Source organism: Azolla caroliniana, unplaced genomic scaffold (assembly GCF_043228905.1).
Source record: "Azolla caroliniana isolate FFs.n. ecotype wild unplaced genomic scaffold, voAzoCaro1.0.p SCAF_7, whole genome shotgun sequence".
Lineage (NCBI taxonomy): Eukaryota > Viridiplantae > Streptophyta > Polypodiopsida > Salviniales > Salviniaceae > Azolla > Azolla caroliniana.
Genome location: NW_028230442.1, coordinates 2,323,440 through 2,342,484, shown reverse-complemented (window position 1 = coordinate 2,342,484; position 19,045 = coordinate 2,323,440). Strand labels below are relative to the sequence as shown.

The 19,045-nt window shown below is 37.5% G+C and overlaps 3 protein-coding genes across 4 annotated transcripts; 2 read left to right on the top strand and 1 right to left on the bottom strand.

Moving 5' to 3' along the window:
• The first annotated feature begins 1,501 nt into the window (after positions 1-1,501).
• LOC147861504 (sucrose-phosphatase 1-like) lies at positions 1,502-4,926 on the top strand. Of its 2 annotated transcripts, none has more exons than XM_087322802.1 (8): positions 1,502-1,818; positions 1,909-2,208; positions 2,906-3,007; positions 3,112-3,306; positions 3,428-3,739; positions 4,082-4,271; positions 4,434-4,477; positions 4,620-4,926. In XM_087322802.1, the coding sequence occupies exons 1-8, from the start codon at positions 1,525-1,527 to the stop codon at positions 4,680-4,682; spliced, it is 1,500 nt and encodes a 499-aa protein (XP_087178928.1). In that variant the 5' UTR covers positions 1,502-1,524; the 3' UTR covers positions 4,683-4,926. The 2 variants fall into 2 exon arrangements, with proteins under 2 accessions (XP_087178928.1, XP_087178927.1); XM_087322801.1 differs by having other exon boundaries at positions 4,431-4,477.
• A 3,128-nt stretch (positions 4,927-8,054) lies between these two features.
• LOC147861503 (uncharacterized) lies at positions 8,055-12,247 on the top strand. Its single transcript, XM_087322230.1, has 3 exons — positions 8,055-9,968; positions 10,138-11,692; positions 11,782-12,247. Exons 1-3 carry the CDS (start codon positions 8,163-8,165, stop codon positions 11,979-11,981), a joined length of 3,561 nt encoding a protein of 1,186 aa, XP_087178356.1. The 5' UTR covers positions 8,055-8,162; the 3' UTR covers positions 11,982-12,247.
• A 1,797-nt stretch (positions 12,248-14,044) lies between these two features.
• On the bottom strand, positions 14,045-18,685 carry LOC147861502 (SEC12-like protein 1). Its single transcript, XM_087323003.1, has 10 exons — positions 18,251-18,685; positions 16,060-16,151; positions 15,822-15,957; positions 15,644-15,735; positions 15,458-15,563; positions 15,228-15,300; positions 15,022-15,142; positions 14,811-14,927; positions 14,531-14,604; positions 14,045-14,446 (listed from the first exon to the last, which is right to left on the bottom strand). Exons 1-10 carry the CDS (start codon positions 18,464-18,466, stop codon positions 14,268-14,270), a joined length of 1,206 nt encoding a protein of 401 aa, XP_087179129.1. The 5' UTR covers positions 18,467-18,685; the 3' UTR covers positions 14,045-14,267.
• Positions 18,686-19,045: the final 360 nt, after the last annotated feature.

Genomic DNA, 19,045 nt, shown 5'->3' with positions numbered 1-19,045 from the left:
GTCATTTTTTAGATGTCTTAAATTATGAGGTGTTTTTTTGAATTTGTGTTTTTTTTTGAAGCTATTATATCTAGTATCCTAGGAATGTGTTGATTATGACTCTTGTTGAAGCTTTACTTGTTCACAATGTTGGTGGTAGCCAAAATCTTGTGAGGCCATCCAAAACATTTTAAATCAATTGAGCATGAATTCATTATCCTCACCAAGGACAGGAAACATTCGCTCATGTAGAATTGCTTTACGAAAATCGTGACAGTAATGGAGTAGTATGTTGTTTCCTTTTGGCTTGTGACCTTGCTTACATTGTTTGTTGTGTAAGTAGCTAGCTAGTCATAGTTAGTTGGTTTCTAACATCGGTGTAGAGTGTCTAAATGGGCATGATTGTGTTGGACAAATTAACATCTAGCTTGCTTGGGTATGCTGTAGAATATGCATCCTAGCGATTGATTGCGAAATGCAACATCCTAGTAGGCATTTGCTTTGCTTGCTTCTTACCTTTAGTTTATATTTGTACCCCCACATCAATGATTCATGCCTTTGCTATGTTATTTTATAGGCTTTAGTAATTCCCTTCATATTTTATAGGCTTTAGTAATTCCCTCCAATGTGCCAAGGAGCCTATACATTTTAAATGAGTGACATTGCTTAGCCCAAATCTGTATTTTTCTTCACATGTTGAGGTATGCTAAGTGTGATCCTCTTGATGAGTATAGCACTCACTCAGACCAAGCAATTGACGTTTGGGTGAAACTCCAAATATAGACGACATTTGGGACTATACATTGAATTGTGTCTCAACCATTGTGATTGTAGAATAACATAAATGCAATTCGACAAGGGAGCTCAAAATCCTTTTTGACCGTCCATAACACCTCCAAGCCACAAACACTCTCGTTCATTGATTCGTTATTAGGTTCGTCGAAGACAAGTTTTAAACATATCATCTATGCGTAAGTACGTGGCAGACCACACACAAGAATGTGTTTTCATGCCGAGGGCGTGCTAGAGATTACCCATTTTTGTTCTGAAGCGATTGAACGAATGTTTACATGCACGCGTAATGAATCTACTTCACACAGAGCCCCTCCCCTTGGGAGCAGTAGCATCTGCTAGAGAAGAGGAGAATGCAGCATTGCCATGCATGGGTGCAGATCAATGAGCGAGATTGCGACATGAGCGAATAGGATTGTCGGCATGGCGAGAAGTGAGAAAAAGGTGGTGTCATTAGAAAGACAACAAGAGAATTGGAAGTTAGTTACTCAACTAAAGGAGAGAGAGAGAGAGAGAGAGAGAGAGAGAGAGAGAGAGAGAGAGAGAGAGAGAGATTGTTGCCCTAATATGGAAAGAGGAAGAGAGAAGTATGTGATTATGTGTGATTTGAGATGCCTATCTGAAGCTACTTCTTTGTAAATATGTAGAACTAGAGGCCTAGTTCCATAAATTCCCCAAACATATTCTCTCTGTCCCCTGCTCTGCTTACACTGAGAGAGAGAGAACCCCCCTTTTCTTCTTGGTTTCAGAATTATGATTCATCTCCAGCCCTTCCTCTGCTCTTCCCAACAGCACCCATCTTCCTCTTCTCACAGGCTCTTCCATTGCTGCACACTGTTAAATCCTCTGCATCATTCACCTCAAGCACAGGGATTCCCAAAGTCCAGGCCTTCTCTTCATCGCCCACCAGTCACAAGCATGTCTGCATCGTTAGCGAGCGGTGATCTCAACCAGCCATCACATCATGAGAGTCCAAGGCATGATTCCTCCTTCTCTGATTCCCATAGTGGGAAGTTCATGCTGGTCTCCGATCTTGACTGCACCTTGGTAATAATGCATTCCTTGCTGATTTGGTCTATGTTCCTGGATTGCTTCTTTCCTAAATCTGATCAATCTGAAGCTTGAACTTTTCGAAAGGTGGACAATGGTGACCCCTCTCATTCTGCACTACTCAATTTCAACTCTTTGTGGGCAGCAGAGTATGCTCATAACTCGAGTTTGGTGTACTCCACGGGTAGAACCATGGAGAGATACTCGGAACTCTTGAAGGATGCCCCTCTCTTGACTCCCGAAGTGCTTATCTTATCTGTGGGCACCGAAATCAGGTGGGGCTCTTCACTGGAGGTCGACAAGGAATGGGTAAAGGAGATGGAGGATGGTTGGGATCGAGATATTGTCGTGGAGGAAGCTCGCAAAATCCCACACCTTCAGTTTCAAGTATGCAATCAAAGCTGGAAGTAGTAACTTTACTTCTGGTGTAATCATTGTTAGTGAAGTAATTAAAACCTCATTAATCATCATTAGCCCAACTCAAAAGCAAATTGTCACTTGGTGAAAATATCTTGCAAAATTGGTTTGTTGTATTAGTTTTCTTATATGACATTTATATGGTTTTGGAGGATGCTTTGAAAATTCCAGGCTTTAGATTTCAAGTATGTGCTAAAGTTAGGATAGTTCTTGCACTTATGTGTAGTAATCATCCTTGGTGAAATAATTACCCCCAAACCTGTCAACATTTGCTGAAAATGGGAGTTAAATTATAAATAATGAAAACCTTTTAAACATATCTGATTCAAAATTTTACAATATGAATGTATATGTAATATGTAGATTTCTGTTGTGAATCCGTGCATAATGAAATGATTTTTCTTCTATAAAATTTTTCATATAGCTTTAAAAACCAACAAGGTTCAAGCAGAGATCTTTATAGCAGAACATGTGCAAGAAAATAGTCTCCCTAGCGTCTCTAGGCACTCCCCTTCATTGACTATATTTAGGCCACTAGATGAACTATAGGCTGGTAAACAGGATCATAGTAAACTCCAACAATGCTGTTGTAACATTTCATCTGAATTTGCAACCATGTCTTTTAAGCATTGGTAACATAATTCAGACTTCCTTGTTCTGAGAGCAGGAAGAGGCAGATCAAGGACCTCATAAAGTGAGTTTTAAAGTGGATAAGGATGACCAGCCAGAAATCTGTGAGAAACTATCGTCGAACCTTGCGCAGAGAGGGGTATATATTAACACCCACAATGTTTACATTCTGATAAACTACCCACAAAAAATTATGTTTCCTCTTTAACAACTTCATATTATGAATGGTTCAATGATGCACAGCTCAAAGTTAGACTTCTCTATAGTAGTGGAATAGACTTGGATGTGCTCCCTTATAAGGCGGGAAAAGGCCAAGCTCTGGCATATGTCCTACGAAAGTTAGGCTCTAATTGTGATGTAAACAGAAGAGTTCTTGTTTGTGGTGATTCCGGTAACGACATCGACCTCTTCCATGTTGATGATGTTTATGGTGTCATTGTAAGCACACAGAACCCTCTTGATCTTGGCATGTTTAGGTAATGTTTTTCTACCATCATGATCAGAGAGTATTTTACTTTATTCTAACATATTTTCAGTATATAATGTTTTGAGAGTTTAGGTATCCAATGCACAGGCCGAGCTTCTCGATTGGTATGAATCCCATCAAACAGTCAATTTTATTCATGCTAGTCAGAGATGTAGTGGAGCCATTATTGAAGGTTTAAAGCATTTTGGGTTTGGTCCACATTTGTCTCCATTCGATAGAATCGATGAGAACTATGTACCAATTCTTTCCAACAAAATGCATTGTGGACCATCTGCTGGTCCGCTCTATAAGGAAGTGGTTGAGTTCAATGCATTCATGGTGAAATGGCTGCGAGGGCAAGTTCCAAATACAGAAGAATCTTTTCAACGGCTTAAGGGAGTTATTGTAAGTGTGCTGATATCTGTGCAATAATTCTTTAAGAGTACCATCTTTATTTTCTTTGCAAGATGCCAAAAGTGAATGCTGGGCAGGACCCAAATCGTCTTCTTATCTGTGTTAGGGCTGCACCCTTGTGGTAAGCCAAGCTTTCTTACTCGCTGGATGTAGGTGTTGAACTAATGATCTTTTTCTCTCTGCCAGACAACGTTACCAAAACTCGAAATTGATCCCTTGCAGAGTATATAATGAATTATTGTTCTAATTGTTATAAATGTGCGAGTATCTGCGTGTTGTGCTACTTGACATTTTATGCAGTAGGTCTTACGAAGAACTTCATGTTTTCTACAGGGTGATGATGCAAAAGTAGTATATCCTTGGGGTGTAGAGTTGAGTTTAGTTGAATCAATACATGGATTAAGGGAAAAGTATGGGTCCATGCCAGATTCAAACGTCCAGTTTTGGTTTGATGTCATAAAGCATAAAAAACTTGCAGATGGTGTCTATCTTGTGACTTGGCAACCTTGGGAGAGAAAAGCAGGTAACACCACCACAATTTTATTTGATTCAATAACTTGGAGAAAAGCTACCATTGTAATAATATCATGGTGAGCGATGATACTAGAGAAACACAAGAAAAATTAAGTTGGAGGTCTAAAACCTAGCACTACAAACTAATAGAGATATTATTGTGCCATAGGAGGAGACAAAAAAGGCTACTTTGCAAGTGCCATTATGAGTGGCAAGGTATGTAGCTGCGATACCTTAACTAAATAACAGTACATGATTGTCTGTATTTTCCATAGGTTTTCTCAATCCTATATATATTCCACATATAGGAATCCTTTCTAGTTCTTTTATACGATAACCTTCCATCATTTTTCAACAGGAGGGTACACCCAACGGGCTTGAATGGCGACATTTCCATGAGACATTTCGGAAGATCAACTGATGTCAATCTTCTTGAAAAGTTCAATTGATGTTTCATGGGAGAGTGGAAATCATTAAATTTTAAAATATTGTCAGCCAAGTGGGATGTAATTTTGTTGTAGCATATATATAATCCAGTGAATAATATTGAGACTTCACGTTCAAATCTTAGAGAAGGATGAGTTTTATTATAATAACACTCGTCTGGGTTTTCCTATCCACAGACTACGAATAATATGAGGTAAATAGCTGGAACGGCTATATTTTCAATCGTTTGTCTTTGTAGAGTTAATGCCCCCATGCATTTGCTTAAAACTGTTTGATCACGCTCTTCAGCCCTCATATATAACTTCTTGCATATATATTCTTTTATGTACGTTGCAACACCCAATACCAGTTCTTGGTCATCTTTGTAGATTTAGGACATATTCCAACATGTTTAAGTTAATTTATGGAATGTTTTGTAATGCCTTCAACATCTAAAAACTAATTGAACCATAAGCAGTTTGGTGTGGCATTAATGTTAGATAGGAGGATTATGTTTGAAGGAGAGCAAGGAAATGTGAATTTAATGTGAGGATTATGTTTGAACAAGGGAAGTAGAGGGATGATGAGCAAAGGAATAAAAGAGAGGTCAAATGTGGTATATAGGTTTTTACTTGGTGTGCAGTTGAGAAATGACTCTAGATGTTCGAGAATTTTATTGAATTATGTCTGAAACTTGAGTTTCCATACCTTCCCAAGTTGTCATACATTGACATTCCCAAAAAGCCTATTCGTGGAGGAATATATTGATGTTTCATGAAGCAAACATGATGCATCTCATTTTCCAAACTATTGTCATGACCAACATGTGCTACATATGAAAATATAATAGTTTGTATTTGTTTGCATATTGTATGGTTAGTCAGAAGTTTAATGTTAAAGGAGTGGTCACAAGGTGAAGTGAATGCAAAGACTTGTAGGTGGCATGCCTTGCATAGGGAGAGGTGCAAGGTGGTACACATTCATGGCCTACCTTTTGCATACATGGTTGTATCATGTATGTAAAGGGCAGGGTGTTCACGACCCCTCAAGAAGTTATTGGGTACATTGGATTCTATCTAGTCTCATATTCCTCTTCGTTGTTCTTGCTTCTCCTTTTTGTCTTTCTCGCATTCTATTATCTATTGCTCATCTCGCTCATTCAATATTAAACTCGTCTTACATTTGTAATAACTATTTGTTTAAACATATTCCATCCATCCCATTATATATTTCTTTATATCTCAGCATTTGGCTTTTGTGTGTCTTTTGGTGGGATTCCCATGCCATCTTAGGAAGTTGATCTCAGGGGTTTTTTTGACCTTATGCACGTAATCAAATCACACTATCCATTCCTATGATCTAAATGGAATGTGATCTACTCTCAGGATGTAGAAGCACATATTGCATTACTATTTGACGAGTGAAAATTCACAAGTGCTTTTGGACATTTTCAACTCAGACTTCATAATGCAATCACCCCATTCTTGAATGTCATAGAGAAGTGTTACCAAGTGTTAGAGAGGTATTATTTGAGAATCCAACAAGGCATGTGCTCTCAAATTTGGTTTCTAATTTGTGGGTGGAAGAATCATTCCATCTATGTCACTTCTAATAACTCGATTCTCGATAAGATTCATAACTTGGTAAAATGTGGGGAAAGCATTTAGACAACTTTGCTTAAATGATACACTAAAGACATTTGTTTGATTTTTAGATTGCAAGGCGAGAGATTGAAATTAGGTAATGTTTCTCACCACATAGGTTATCATATATGGTGGTGATGCCTCACATTTTCCCAATTTTGACTTGGATATCAAGTAGAATGAAAGATAATGTTATGTACTAGAAGATTCAGGGCTGGTTGGATGCGATTTGGCTCAAACGATACAAGCGAATGATGATTTTCCATGTTGTTTGTATGTTTGGTCATCATTAAACTTATATGAAGAAGTCAAGTGGATTGATTGGCATGACCACTACCAGGATAAGCAAACATTACAAGAAGGTAGAGCCGAGGCAAAGCATGACTTAGGGGGTTTTAGAGAGTCACGTGTGTTAGAGGCAGAGAGGTACACCCATTCAACCATGAATGACCATAGAGTGTGTGTTATTAGGTACTTGTAGGAATCGGCAACGGTTTGGTTTGGTTAAGCCTAAAGGGTTTTGGGGTTCTCAAACTTGAACCAATCCCTAATCCGGTTTAGGAACCGGTTTGTGAAGTGATTTGGGACAAAAAAGTTGAAGATACCCAAAAAACACCACTACCACTAGTACTTCTTCTCCTCCTCATAACTCCCACCCCCCTCGGCCTTCCCACTAATGAGTCAAACTCAACTCCAAGTCCCACCTCCACAACTCCCTCTTTGTAGACTGTAGTTATGATTGGTTGGCTAACATCCATGAATCCCCTGCCTCCCACCACCCGAACCACGAGGCCCGAGGCTATGGCGACTTATCACTCTCGGTGATCCAATCCTTCTCCAAAGAATGTATATAGCACTGAATATAGCACTGAACAACAAGGAGGTCCCCTGATTGTCCACTATGCAAGCTCTCTCTCCCTCTCTCGTCACTCAACAGTATGTTGCCTATGGCTTCCTGTCAGTCTCTTTGTCAACTTTCAAGTTCTAAGTTCTAACTTCCATTGTTGTAAAATACTTAGCATAAAATACGCTACAATACATATTCTAAGTATTCTACAAGTATTCTAACTTCTTTTTTTAAAATACTTAGAATATGTATTTTATAGATAAAGTGCGTTAAATACGTTAAATACTTAGAATACGTGTAGAATACTCAGAATACATGTATAATACTTAGAATACGTTTAGAATACTTAGAATACATTTAGAATACATGTATAATACTTAGAATACGTTTAGAATACATGTAGAATACTTAGAATACGTGTAGAATACGTTAAATACTTCTTAAATTTTAAAGTTTTTTTTTCAAAAAAACGAAAATATTTTTTGAAATGATAAATACTTGTTAAATACGTAGAATACGTCAAATTTTAAAAAATGGCAATTCTAAAGCGTAGAATACTTCAAAGTATTCTAAAACGTAAAATACGCGTTTTTTAACAACTATGCTAACTTCTAACTTTCTAAATTTCTAAACCCTAATTCTTAAATCATATAAATGGATTAAACGGCTTAACCGGTTTGGCAAGGCTGAAGCCCAGCGGAGCCGAGCTCAAACCGTTTAGGTAGGCTCAAGCCTAAACCAAGCCGAGCCGCTAAAGCGTTTAAAACCGTTTTAGCTAAACGGTTTAGGCTTGAGCCGAGCAATTGCCGATCCCTAGTTACTTGGAAGATTTATTTGGCCTCTTTATACTGTATATGTGTGTGTGCGCGCGCGCGCTTGTGTTTGAGAGAGGCAGAACAGGGGCAGAGCTTTACCCTGCTCATTGTTTAGTGAATGTGGTGTTCCAAAACAGAGAGAGAGAGAGAGAGAGAGAGAGATCTGTGTGATGAGGAATCGGAAATTGACCAAGGGCATCTCCTCCTCTTCTGGTCGGAATAGGATGAAACATGCTCCTTATGCCTACAGTGGCGATGCAGCGAACAAAGAAGAAGAAAAAGAAGATCAAGATGATGATGATGATGATGATGATGAAGAAGAAGAAGAAGAAGAAGAAGAAGAAGATCAAGATGATGATGATGATGATGAAGAAGAAGAAGAAGAAGAAGATGATGATGATGATGATGATGATGATGAGGAGGAGGAGGAGGAGGAGGAGGAGGAAAAAGAGGAAGAGAATAGTAAAGGAAAAGCTGAGGTTTCAACTTCCGAAGCAAGAGGACGGGTTCCTGGAAAATCTCCTCTGAGATATTTCAAGGAACCACTGCCTCGCCGTATCTCCACGATTGATCCTGATGAAGGAATTGTTGATGTTGATTGCGGAAAGCCTGTGCAAATTGAGATTTTCTTTGAAGGCGGGGATGCGGATCTTATGCAAAATGAGGGCTTTTATCAAGAGAAGAATGTGGTTGTTTGTTTGGAGCCTAGGTCTCGGGTTGAAGATGGATTTCAGAGAGTTAAATCTTCTACAGACAGATTTTCTTCCATTCTTTTGTTACAAGGAAATGAAATTGGTGCATTGAATATGGAATACAGCAATGCATCTAGAAAAGCTATAAGCACATTGAAAAGCTATACCTGTAGCAGAGTCAGATCATGTATGGATTCTGCTCATTCCACTGTATTGCATTCAGAAAATGGTATAAGCACACCAAATGTAGAAGAAAACAATGTATCTGGAAATGGCGTCAGCTCACCGGACATGGAATATGAAGATAATGATGCATGCAGAAATGGTATCTGCATATCAAAAGCAAAAGAAAATGATGCATTTGGAAATGGTATCAAACCATCAAACATGGAAGAAAATGATGCATCCCGAATTGATATCAGCAGACAAATTGCTCCAGAAAATAATGCAACCAGAAATGGAGTCAGCATGTCCAACATGGAAGAAAACAATGTAGCAAGAAATGGTATAATTACATCCATCATGAAATGTGAAGGAAATGGTGTATTAAAAAATGGTATCAGATCATCAAACATGGAAGAAAATGATGCATCTGGAAATGGTATGGGCACATTGACCCTAGAATATAAAGGAAATGATGCACCTCGAACTTCAGATGATGTGCAGAAGAAAGGGAAGAATAAGATATTCAAAGAAGACGCTGCTAATATGCAACAAACATATGATATCAGCATGTCGAACATTGATTGTGAAGAAAATCATGCATTGGGAGTTTTATATGATTCAAAAGGGAAAGGGAAGCAGAAGAGTTTTGAAGAAGATTCTGCCACTTTGCCGCGAGAAAACGATATTGGACCCTCTAATATGGCAGGAAGGGATGTATCTGGAGCTTCTGAGGACGCAAAGAGGAAAGGGAAATTTTGGATCAGCCCATCAAATATGCCTGAGAACTTGAAAGCAGATGATTCTTTCAATTATATGACGAGGAAAGGGAAGCAGAAGGTACTTGAAGAAGAAGAAAATGCAGACGTGGTTCAAGAACGTGTAGTAGATGAGGTTGAAATTGCACGTGTTTGTGGGATCTGTTTGACTGAGGAAACTAGTGCATTTGTTGAAAGAGGTAAACTTGATTGTTGTGATCATTTCTTCTGTTTTGGGTGTATTATGGAGTGGGCTAAGGTGGAATCTCGATGCCCAATGTGCAAGCAAAGATTTGTTACTATTGTTAAACCTGGCATTGCTAGAAAACGAAAGAGAACAGTTCGAATACCAACGAGAAACCAGGTATGTTTATATGATTATTCATTTTTTATTTTGAAAATAATGAGTTTATTTTATATATATGTAAACCATCTTATTGACTGGTTATATAAATAGGCAACTGATTTCTCAAGCAAACAGGATGGTTGATATATTGTAAGTACTATGCTGTAACAGTTATTTCTCTTTTCAGGCCTATATCCCTCCAGATGAACAATATATTCCTATGCAAGAATCTTATGAAGATGTTGTTTGTATGGAATGCCATGGTTCTGGTGATGAAAGGCTGCTCTTGTTATGCGATCAATGTGATGCAGCTGCACACACATTCTGTGTAGGACTTGGAACATCCATACCACGTGGCGATTGGTTTTGTAGGGCATGCCAAGGATCAGTAGCAGCAGAAAACTCTGATAATGACAATGAAGAGGATGAACTAGTTCAAACCTCAGACACAGAGCATAAAGATGGTGAAAGTGATCAAGATGAAGATACCATATTAAGATCCATTGTCGCATCACCACAGTCTGGAAATCGACATCCAAGGCGATTTAGAGCTCAAATACCCATCTCTAGACCACGTTTTTCAAATGTGGTACCAAGGAGAAGAGCAAGGTCAAGGAGGAGAGCATCGATACGAGGAGTATCAAGGAGACTATCAGATCAACAAAGGGGTGTCAATGATTCGGAGATTCCATTATCAAGTCCTATGAATGGGTCAACAAGGACTGTTCGTCGACAATGTGGATTGCAAGAACGGATTCAAATCATGCGCACAAATTGGGGCCAAATACAGACAGGTAATTTGCAATTCCATGCTATAGGCAGGCAATCAATAGATTCTTCTAGATCAGTAGTTTCGGGAAAAACTTCTGTTATTGAAGGTAACAGAAGTAAACTTGGAATGGTTTCACCAAAAGGGGAAAGAGAAGTTGAACAAGCGTGGCAGATGATGAGCCATGCACGCAGCCAATTGAACATAGGGGTTTCAGATTCATCTGAAGTGTCTTCGAATAAGAAACTGAGCGATGGGACATTGCATTATCCAAGTCCTTTAAGAGCTCCTGTCCTTACAAACCAAAGTGTTAACATTAGGAACGAGAATTTTGATAGAAAAAATGATGATTCTAGCTCGAACATAATTGCAAGGTCAAGGTTAAGGACCCTTGATATTTCCATGAAGAGAGATAAAAAGGATTTGGACCCAAATGTCAGTGGTGTCAGTAACCAAAATTCAAATGAAAAATGTGGTGAAGCAAGCTCAAGTACTGTTGCAAGTTTGAGATCAAGGACATTTGAAAATGCTCCGAAGAAGAATAAAAAGGATATGATCCAAAATGTCAGTGACATCAAGGACAAATTTTCAAATGAAAAAAGCAGTGGAGCTAGCTCAAGCGTAGCTGCAGGGTTGAGGAAAAATGATCAAAAGGATATGGTTAATACAAGCACAAGGAATGTTGCGTTGCCTGCAACAATGATGAAATCTAGAGATTGTCGACATGAGGACCTTCCACACAGTCGTATGAAATTTGAACCTCACACGATGGATAAATGTTTAGAAAGAAGTGATATAGAAAGTCCAGATATGAGTAAGAAAATCTCAAGCAATGCAAAAATCCATGTTGTGACATCAGCTGACAGAAATAGTCAATGTAATGCTGCATCTACTTCTAACGAGGGCATGAAAGTTCACCTCACGGAGTTGGTTAAAAAACAGATTTGGCCATTCTATATTGCAGAGGGACTTGGTATGCTTTGTAAACTTGTGATGTATATTTAACCTCCATCTTTTTATCGCTATTTGTTGATGTTTGTGATCTTTTGTTTTTGTTTCCAGGCAAAGAGCAGTTTAAGCAGATTGCAAGAGGTGCAGTACATATATTGCTTTCTTTATGCCTCTCTGAATCTGAATGTTTATCGTGTAGTCATCTTGGTGATAGAGGTAATAGTCCTGTAGATACTTGTTGTGGTAGATGCTTTGATACTCATGTTGAGATAGCAGTCAAAACTGCAAAAGATAGATTCGTACCAATTTAGGAATATTAGGACTTCCTTCCCAAGAGGAAAATATTATTTTTTGGGGATTCCCAAGGTTTCAGAAAACTCACTGAAATTTTTGCCATTCATGTAATCTTGTGTCTGGCATCTGGCCGTGTAAAAGATTCAAGTCATTTCTTGATCAATAATGGTTGGGTGTTGGCTATCATGTAGAATTGAAATTGATTTATCTTGTAATTTTGAAGAGATCGTGTAAAAACTATTCTAGGGGATTTAGATCAGCAATGAACGTATTACTTCGCCTGGCTCTCCGTCCACGATGACATATTCACACTACGGGTGTACAGCAATTGGGAATAGAAGCTGTTCTATTCTTGTGCTCTGCATTTCCACAATGCCATTGGCATGTGCTAATGGCTTTGTGCATCACACTAAGGGTGTACATCAAGTGGGAATAGTAGCTGTTCTATTCTTGTGCTCTGCATTTCCACAAAGCCATTGGCAGTTTTGGAGAATATGATTTGCGGGATAATGACCATAAAGAGGAGTGGCTTTTTAGATGAATTTGCCTCAAATATTTGGTCTTTGTATATTGCACCTAGATATAGCTATATTATGGGGATACTTATCTCTATCATTCTAAGATGACTAGCACTACCTTGTTGTATGACAAAAAGTATTCCTACATCAGAACAAATACAAAAGATAATGATTCAAAGGAGATGGAAATTGCATACTAGTATTTACGGTATGGTAGATATTGTAGCTACATTGATATGTCGCACTTTGGTTTAACAAAACTCATTATGATACTTATATATGTCTTGTCTCATATAAGTATCATAATGAGTTTTGTTAAACCAAAGTGCGACATATCAATGTAGCTACAATATCTACCATACCGTAAATACTAGTATGCAATTTCCATCTCCTTTGAATCATTATCTTTTGTATTTGTTCTGATGTAGGAATACTTTTTGTCATACAACAAGGTAGTGCTAGTCATCTTTAGTATTTGTTCCAAACTTGTAATAGTTGTTCACCTTATACAACAAAGCAGTTCACATGCATGGGTGAAAGTGTAATAGACGAAACAAATTGAGGATTTGCACGCAAATCTGAGATTAAAAATGAATGACTTGGAAGCAAATTGGAGTTTTAAAAAATGATTCAGTTTGAAGCAAATTGGAAATTAAAAAAAGGAAGGATTTGGAAATCATAAAGGTGCATTCATGTGCACAATAAAGAACAAGCAATGATATTGTAAAATGCAGCGTATTGAAATGTAGATTAATTCCTTTCCAAGTATTTGTTAAAGTTAAGAACTTTCCATTCACTAAAGTTGGAGATACAATAATGAGCTTTGGAGTTTATTACCCACCCTTAATATTAAGCTCTACACCATGAATTGTGCAACTCAAGAACTCAATTCCTCAAATTCACCTCATGACAACTTCAATAGTGGGGGTTGCTTTAGTGATTCATGCCAACCCCTTGCAAATACAATCTAGGAGATTTTTTCATCTCATTTAGGTTATATAAAACTATATACTTCATGACAATTGCATTACTTATGGTTGCTTACCTTCTCTAGAATGACATAATTGAGAAATTTAAACATTTGATGTTCTTAATACCTAGCAATTGACAATGGTTCAATTCAACCACAACATAATGACAACACTTTAAAGAGTTCAATTCAATTTAGGGCTGTAAACGATTTTGTTTGTTTCACTTAACAACTTCCAATTTAAACGGTTTGATGGTTTAGGGTTGACACTTAGCTATTTTCTTTAATATTATCTTTAACCTTTTTATTTTTAAGCCTAATTTTGACAATTTAGGAAAAATCTTTAAATTTTCAAAATTTGACCCAACTTGAAAATCCAAAATCGAACGGGGAAACTGCAATTTTAATGGTTCAACAATTTGATAATCACTAAATTGTTTGGTTTGAGCTTGGATTTTTTGTAATGGTTCAGTTTGAATAGTTTTGGTTTAAATGATTCGATTTGAGATTGAAACTCTTGAACCGAACCAAACTTAACCAAACCATTGCCGATTGCTATTAATACCTTCAATCAGAGAGTTAGAAACCAATGCAATAAAATATCTAAGAGTTATTAATACATCATGATAGGCGAATGTCACACAAAAATTTAGACCTTTTTGCCTGTTTTTTCCCCTCCAAACATTATCATGTACCACCACCTGAGAACTTTATTCAACATGAATCTTAATGACGGATTGTGAGCTTGTTTACTCAGATAAAATTATGTATGCATAAATGCTGAAACATTGAAGCCTAACTATATATCTAGAGTCTTATAATTCTTCTCCATCAAAATCCTGTCGGCTTTCATATATCGTTTTGTGAAACAGTCTTCCGGGTTGATTTCGCCCCAATGGAAAATTCCAGAAGGAATCAGATAGCTCAAAAAATATATAAAAGAGAACTGCTGAAAGCAGGATAATTCCTATCAACACAGCGTACAGCTGCCACTCTGCCAATGTGAAGGAAGCAGAAAACAGTTAACAGTCAAATAAATCAACTAACTCTCTCCAAAAGTTTTTATCATCCACCACACCTTTCCACGGCTTGATTGCATTCAGTTTGGTTACTCTAGCAGTTGAATCAGCGGAAGATACTGATAAAAATGCTCTGCCAATGGAGAACCAAACAATTTCTCTTGTTTAAAATAGAAAGGTAATGCCACAACAACAAAAGCTAATAGTTTGGGAGTTCAACTGCCTCCCCTGCCCATCCATAGTTATACCACAAATGCCGGCGGAGACCTCATTAAGTCAAGAAAAACAAGAACAAAAACAGAATATATGTAACTTGTTACAATATATACAAAACCCTACCTGCTATTTGGAGAGAATTCCAAACTCGTTACTGCTGATAAATGTGCATCTTTCAGAAGTTCAATCATTTGCATTCGTTTCACTTCAATAAGATATGTATCCCCGGAGGCACTTCCACTGCATCACATTTATTTTATCAATATCATAACTCAAATATATGACCAATAGCAACCTTAACTGTATATGACGAATTTGAAACCCTAACACATACAGTCCCAGCCATTTCCCATCATGACTAATGGCAAACGAGGTGACAATATCCTTTGAGAACATCTTCTTGCCAATCTTATTCCATGATTGGATTTCCCACACTCCAATAAAACCCTTTCCACCTATATTTACAGACATGAAATTCCTTTGTTAAAAATATGTATGATTCTAACAACTTCTCTTGTTTTATCGCTTCCGTTTTCGCACCTTTGTTTACTGTTATGAACAAAAATGGTTTAGTTCCATCTCTTGAAAACCGACAAGAGCCAAATACCTCGCCCTGATATGAAACAAGAGATTACACACAGCACATAAGGTGATTCAAACTAGCCTACTTATATAGAGTGCTGATTAGAAAAGAGAAGGTTCTTTAGAAAGTCTTGGCAACCAATTGAGCTGCTGGTTTTGTAATACATGCTTTAATTCCATTAACAAACCTTATTGCTGTTTGTTATTGTTGTTAAGACTGTTGATGTCTCTATTTCCCAAACACGACAGAAATTTCCACCCTCTGGTACTGATGCTAGAAATGCCCCATCTAGACTGCCATAATAATTGCAAATTAGATAAATTCTAATATATAATAATGACCAGACATTTGCATTCAAAAGCTACTGACACACCTAATATCAAGGCTACTCAGGAACTTGCAACCATCAGGCTGATCAAATAGGATGTTCAAAGTTGGCCATTCAAAGACTCGTATATGTCCATCCTATGGAAAGAATGAGCTGCGGATATGAAGTCTTGAACCATGAACAGTAAATCATACCTATATATTTTAAAATTTACTAATCTTACCTTTGATCCTGCTGCAAGTCTAGACCCATCAGCCGAAAACAAAAGGCTCGATTGTGGCCCAATTCCTTCTAGGGGTAAAAGGCGTCCTTTAGACTCTTTTAACTCCATATGTTCTCCTTTCTCTAACTCATAAAACCTGCAGACACAATGATCTATGAAAACCTTGGTACATAGATATTTTGAGTATATGAGTGTGCATATGCATTGGATATACAATTGCGCATCATCCTGGATTTACTTGAAGGACTTTAAAAATGAGCATATGACACCATCCCCTCCAGGATGCACTGCTATGGATTGTGGCAATTCTTCCTCTTCCTTGTTGTCAACCTGCAATATTTGTTTTTTATTAAACAAACTTTAGATGAACAAGTAATGAAAACAAAAGGTCAATTTAAACTCACACAGATGCTTATTAGCCAATATAAAAAAAGAAGGGGTCTCCATAGTGTTTCGGGGTGTTCAAACACATTCCATTCAAACTTATAGAACGTAACATGTAATGTTTAAGCGTGGATGAAATGCATACAAATGCGCATGTATGCCTATACCTTGTGAAACAAGAATATGAATTCTGCTTTATTTTTTTAATTGTAAGGCTTAGGAAACCCTAAGGTGCCTTGAAGTTTTTTGCAGAAAGTGAGCATGGGCTTCACATAGTTCATATGCTAGAGCCTGCTTAGAAAGAAAAATATAGTGTCTACCGAAGGTGAAAATTAGTGTATACTACAAATTAAGATTATAATTAAGCGCGACTTTGGGTTATCCATACTGAAGCAAACATAGACATTTTTGGTTTCCTAAGGATCTATGATAATGACAGTAATGCATTCAGTGGATTTACAAATGGTGATGATTCTTGAGATGGTTTCACAAGCATGAGTGAGTGTGAGAGAAAGAGATGACGTGTTTGATAATGAAATGCAATAACAAGGTTATGTCTTGCAACATCATTGTAATGAATTTGGAAACTCTGGCTTGCACTTATGGAAATTCTTCTCTTCCCTTGGCTAGCCATCATATTTTTAGAAGATGGCACTAAAAGTATGTTGGAGTTTACCAGTTTACTAGTTACTCCATAGTTCCATATGGCGTACAGTTATGGATTCAACAAGATCTATTTGGAAATATGCAAGGTCAAGCAGCCTTGCAGGGTTGCACTAAGAGCAAAACTGAAAGTGAACTTATCTTCAAGCAGTAGCAATGAAATAACTATTTATCACACAAAGACATGATGCTATTAAGGCATGGAGTAGTTTAGGATACTTGTTCCAAGTTTTTGTACTCAATGTTCGTGACTCCAGACCATCCGGATATAGCAATGCTTTTCTTCGAGAGTTTTCTAGACATACTTTTACTGTATCTTTGGCCCGAATTTCAGGGGTTATAGGCATTTACATTATTTTTATAACGTTTGGTCATTAGCCATGTGTGAACATGCCAACATGACCTTAAGTTACTTATCAATAATAATTGGCCCAAACCTCTCATAATGAGATAGGGATTTTAGCGGCTAAGGTTTCCTTTCCATTTTTCTGCACGGTTTTCTCTATTTTTTCTCCCCTCACACAGCAGCCCACTCCCTTGGTGTTTTGGAGCAACTGACCACACCCTCACATCATCTCTCTTTCAGTCTATGTTAGCAAATTGTTAACACATACCAAGCTTTACCAAAACCCTGTTACAATTACAAACTTCTCAAACATTCATGTTCATTATGCTGCATAACAAAATATGAGGCATGGATATTTTCAGAATTTCATAACGAAGAAAATGTTTCTATTTGTATTAACATCACTCATACAATCCACAAAAAGTAAGTTGAAGTGAATGTTCCATATTACTCAGGTTGTTAATACATATCACCAAATTTTAATGAAGTATCACACAGATCTTTGAAAACCTTGTTACCAAGACACACTTAAGAGACTTCTTCAATACACACGTGCATTAGTTCCTGTATACGTCAATCAATGAAATTCAAATTTCGAACATATAAAAACAATATAGATAAAATGGCAAAGGCACAAGTTCACTTTTGGCCTGAGACAGGTCATCCAGAAACAGGCATATTGTTGATGCATCAGAATACTCAAAAGAAAATAGAATTATAGACCCTAAACCCAATCCAAACTTCAACCATGAGATTGGTCATTCATCAATGCTTTTGTAATATAATGACAATAACGCAAAGCATATTTTTATTTACAAATTCTTTAATGCTTAGATGCAAGTGTATTTATATTTAAAAAATTCAACGATTTAAGATAATACATAGATTTTCAATTTCGCCAACAATCAAGTTTATAAGACAATCTCAACCATACAAGAAAATGCATCAAAAATATAAGACAAATCTCAACCATATACGGCATATTTTCAACCAACATGAGACAAAGGAGGTGTATTATAAGGATAAATCCACTTACTGGCTCAGATAAAAGGTCTTCTTTGAGATCATAACCAGAGATCTCCAAGCAACCATGATTATCGCCAGATTTAATGATAGATTTTCCGAGAATGATATGACCCTTTTCCTCTTTTCTAGAGTTTGGCCCATGAATCCAAGCAGAACATAACAGAGAGGCATCTCCATCCTTCTGCAGGTTCTTCAAGTAACTGGTTCGAGTCCTTCTGGTGCTCATTGCAGAACCCTAATATTTTTCTCCCCACTCTTGATCAAAGAAGCAAGTGTATCAACAGATGATGCTTGCTTTCTTCTCCTCAACGACCCAATTGAGTTAAAAACGAAGATTCGTTCAAAATCTCTCCCCTGATCTGATGCCACGGTCTAAACTCCATTAGTCGCTGGGGATTATTCAGGAATATTCCCTCTAAATTAGTCTAGGCAGGATCAGCTAGTAAGGCTGTCTCGCGGAGACTAATAGGTAGGTTGTGAGTTCAATTCCCACATTCTGCGGTGGCAGAGCCGGATAAGTTATAGTGTTAGTCAATGAGATCGCAAGCTTGAGTATAGATTAATACGAAAAATGATGCTTTACCACTCTAATCTAAATACGAACACTAATGAAGGGGGGGGCAAGTTCAATCTGGTGTATAGATAGATTAATACAAGAAAACAACGCTTACAAGTCTAATTTGAATACAAAAAGTAATGAGAGGAGAGCGAGGGATAGAGATGTCAAAGGAGTTCTCTCTATGTCATGGCTTGCCTTGCACCATCTTGGAGGGTGGTTCGTTTACCTTGGATCGTATTAGCACTC

Coding starts and splice junctions, on each gene's coding strand:
- LOC147861504 (XM_087322801.1), top strand. CDS start 1,525: ATGATTCATCTCCAGCCCTTCCTCTGCTCTTCCCAACAGCACCCATCT. Junction 1,819..1,908: donor CCGATCTTGACTGCACCTTG/GTAATAATGCAT, acceptor ACTTTTCGAAAG/GTGGACAATGGTGACCCCTC. Junction 4,272..4,430: donor ACCTTGGGAGAGAAAAGCAG/GTAACACCACCA, acceptor ATTGTGCCATAG/GAGGAGACAAAAAAGGCTAC.
- LOC147861502 (XM_087323003.1), bottom strand. CDS start 18,466: ATGAGCACCAGAAGGACTCGAACCAGTTACTTGAAGAACCTGCAGAAG. Junction 14,605..14,810: donor GAATTCTCTCCAAATAGCAG/GTAGGGTTTTGT, acceptor CTCCATTGGCAG/AGCATTTTTATCAGTATCTT. Junction 14,447..14,530: donor TGCAATCAAGCCGTGGAAAG/GTGTGGTGGATG, acceptor TCACATTGGCAG/AGTGGCAGCTGTACGCTGTG.
- LOC147861503 (XM_087322230.1), top strand. CDS start 8,163: ATGAGGAATCGGAAATTGACCAAGGGCATCTCCTCCTCTTCTGGTCGG. Junction 9,969..10,137: donor GAATACCAACGAGAAACCAG/GTATGTTTATAT, acceptor TTCTCTTTTCAG/GCCTATATCCCTCCAGATGA. Junction 11,693..11,781: donor CTATATTGCAGAGGGACTTG/GTATGCTTTGTA, acceptor TTTTGTTTCCAG/GCAAAGAGCAGTTTAAGCAG.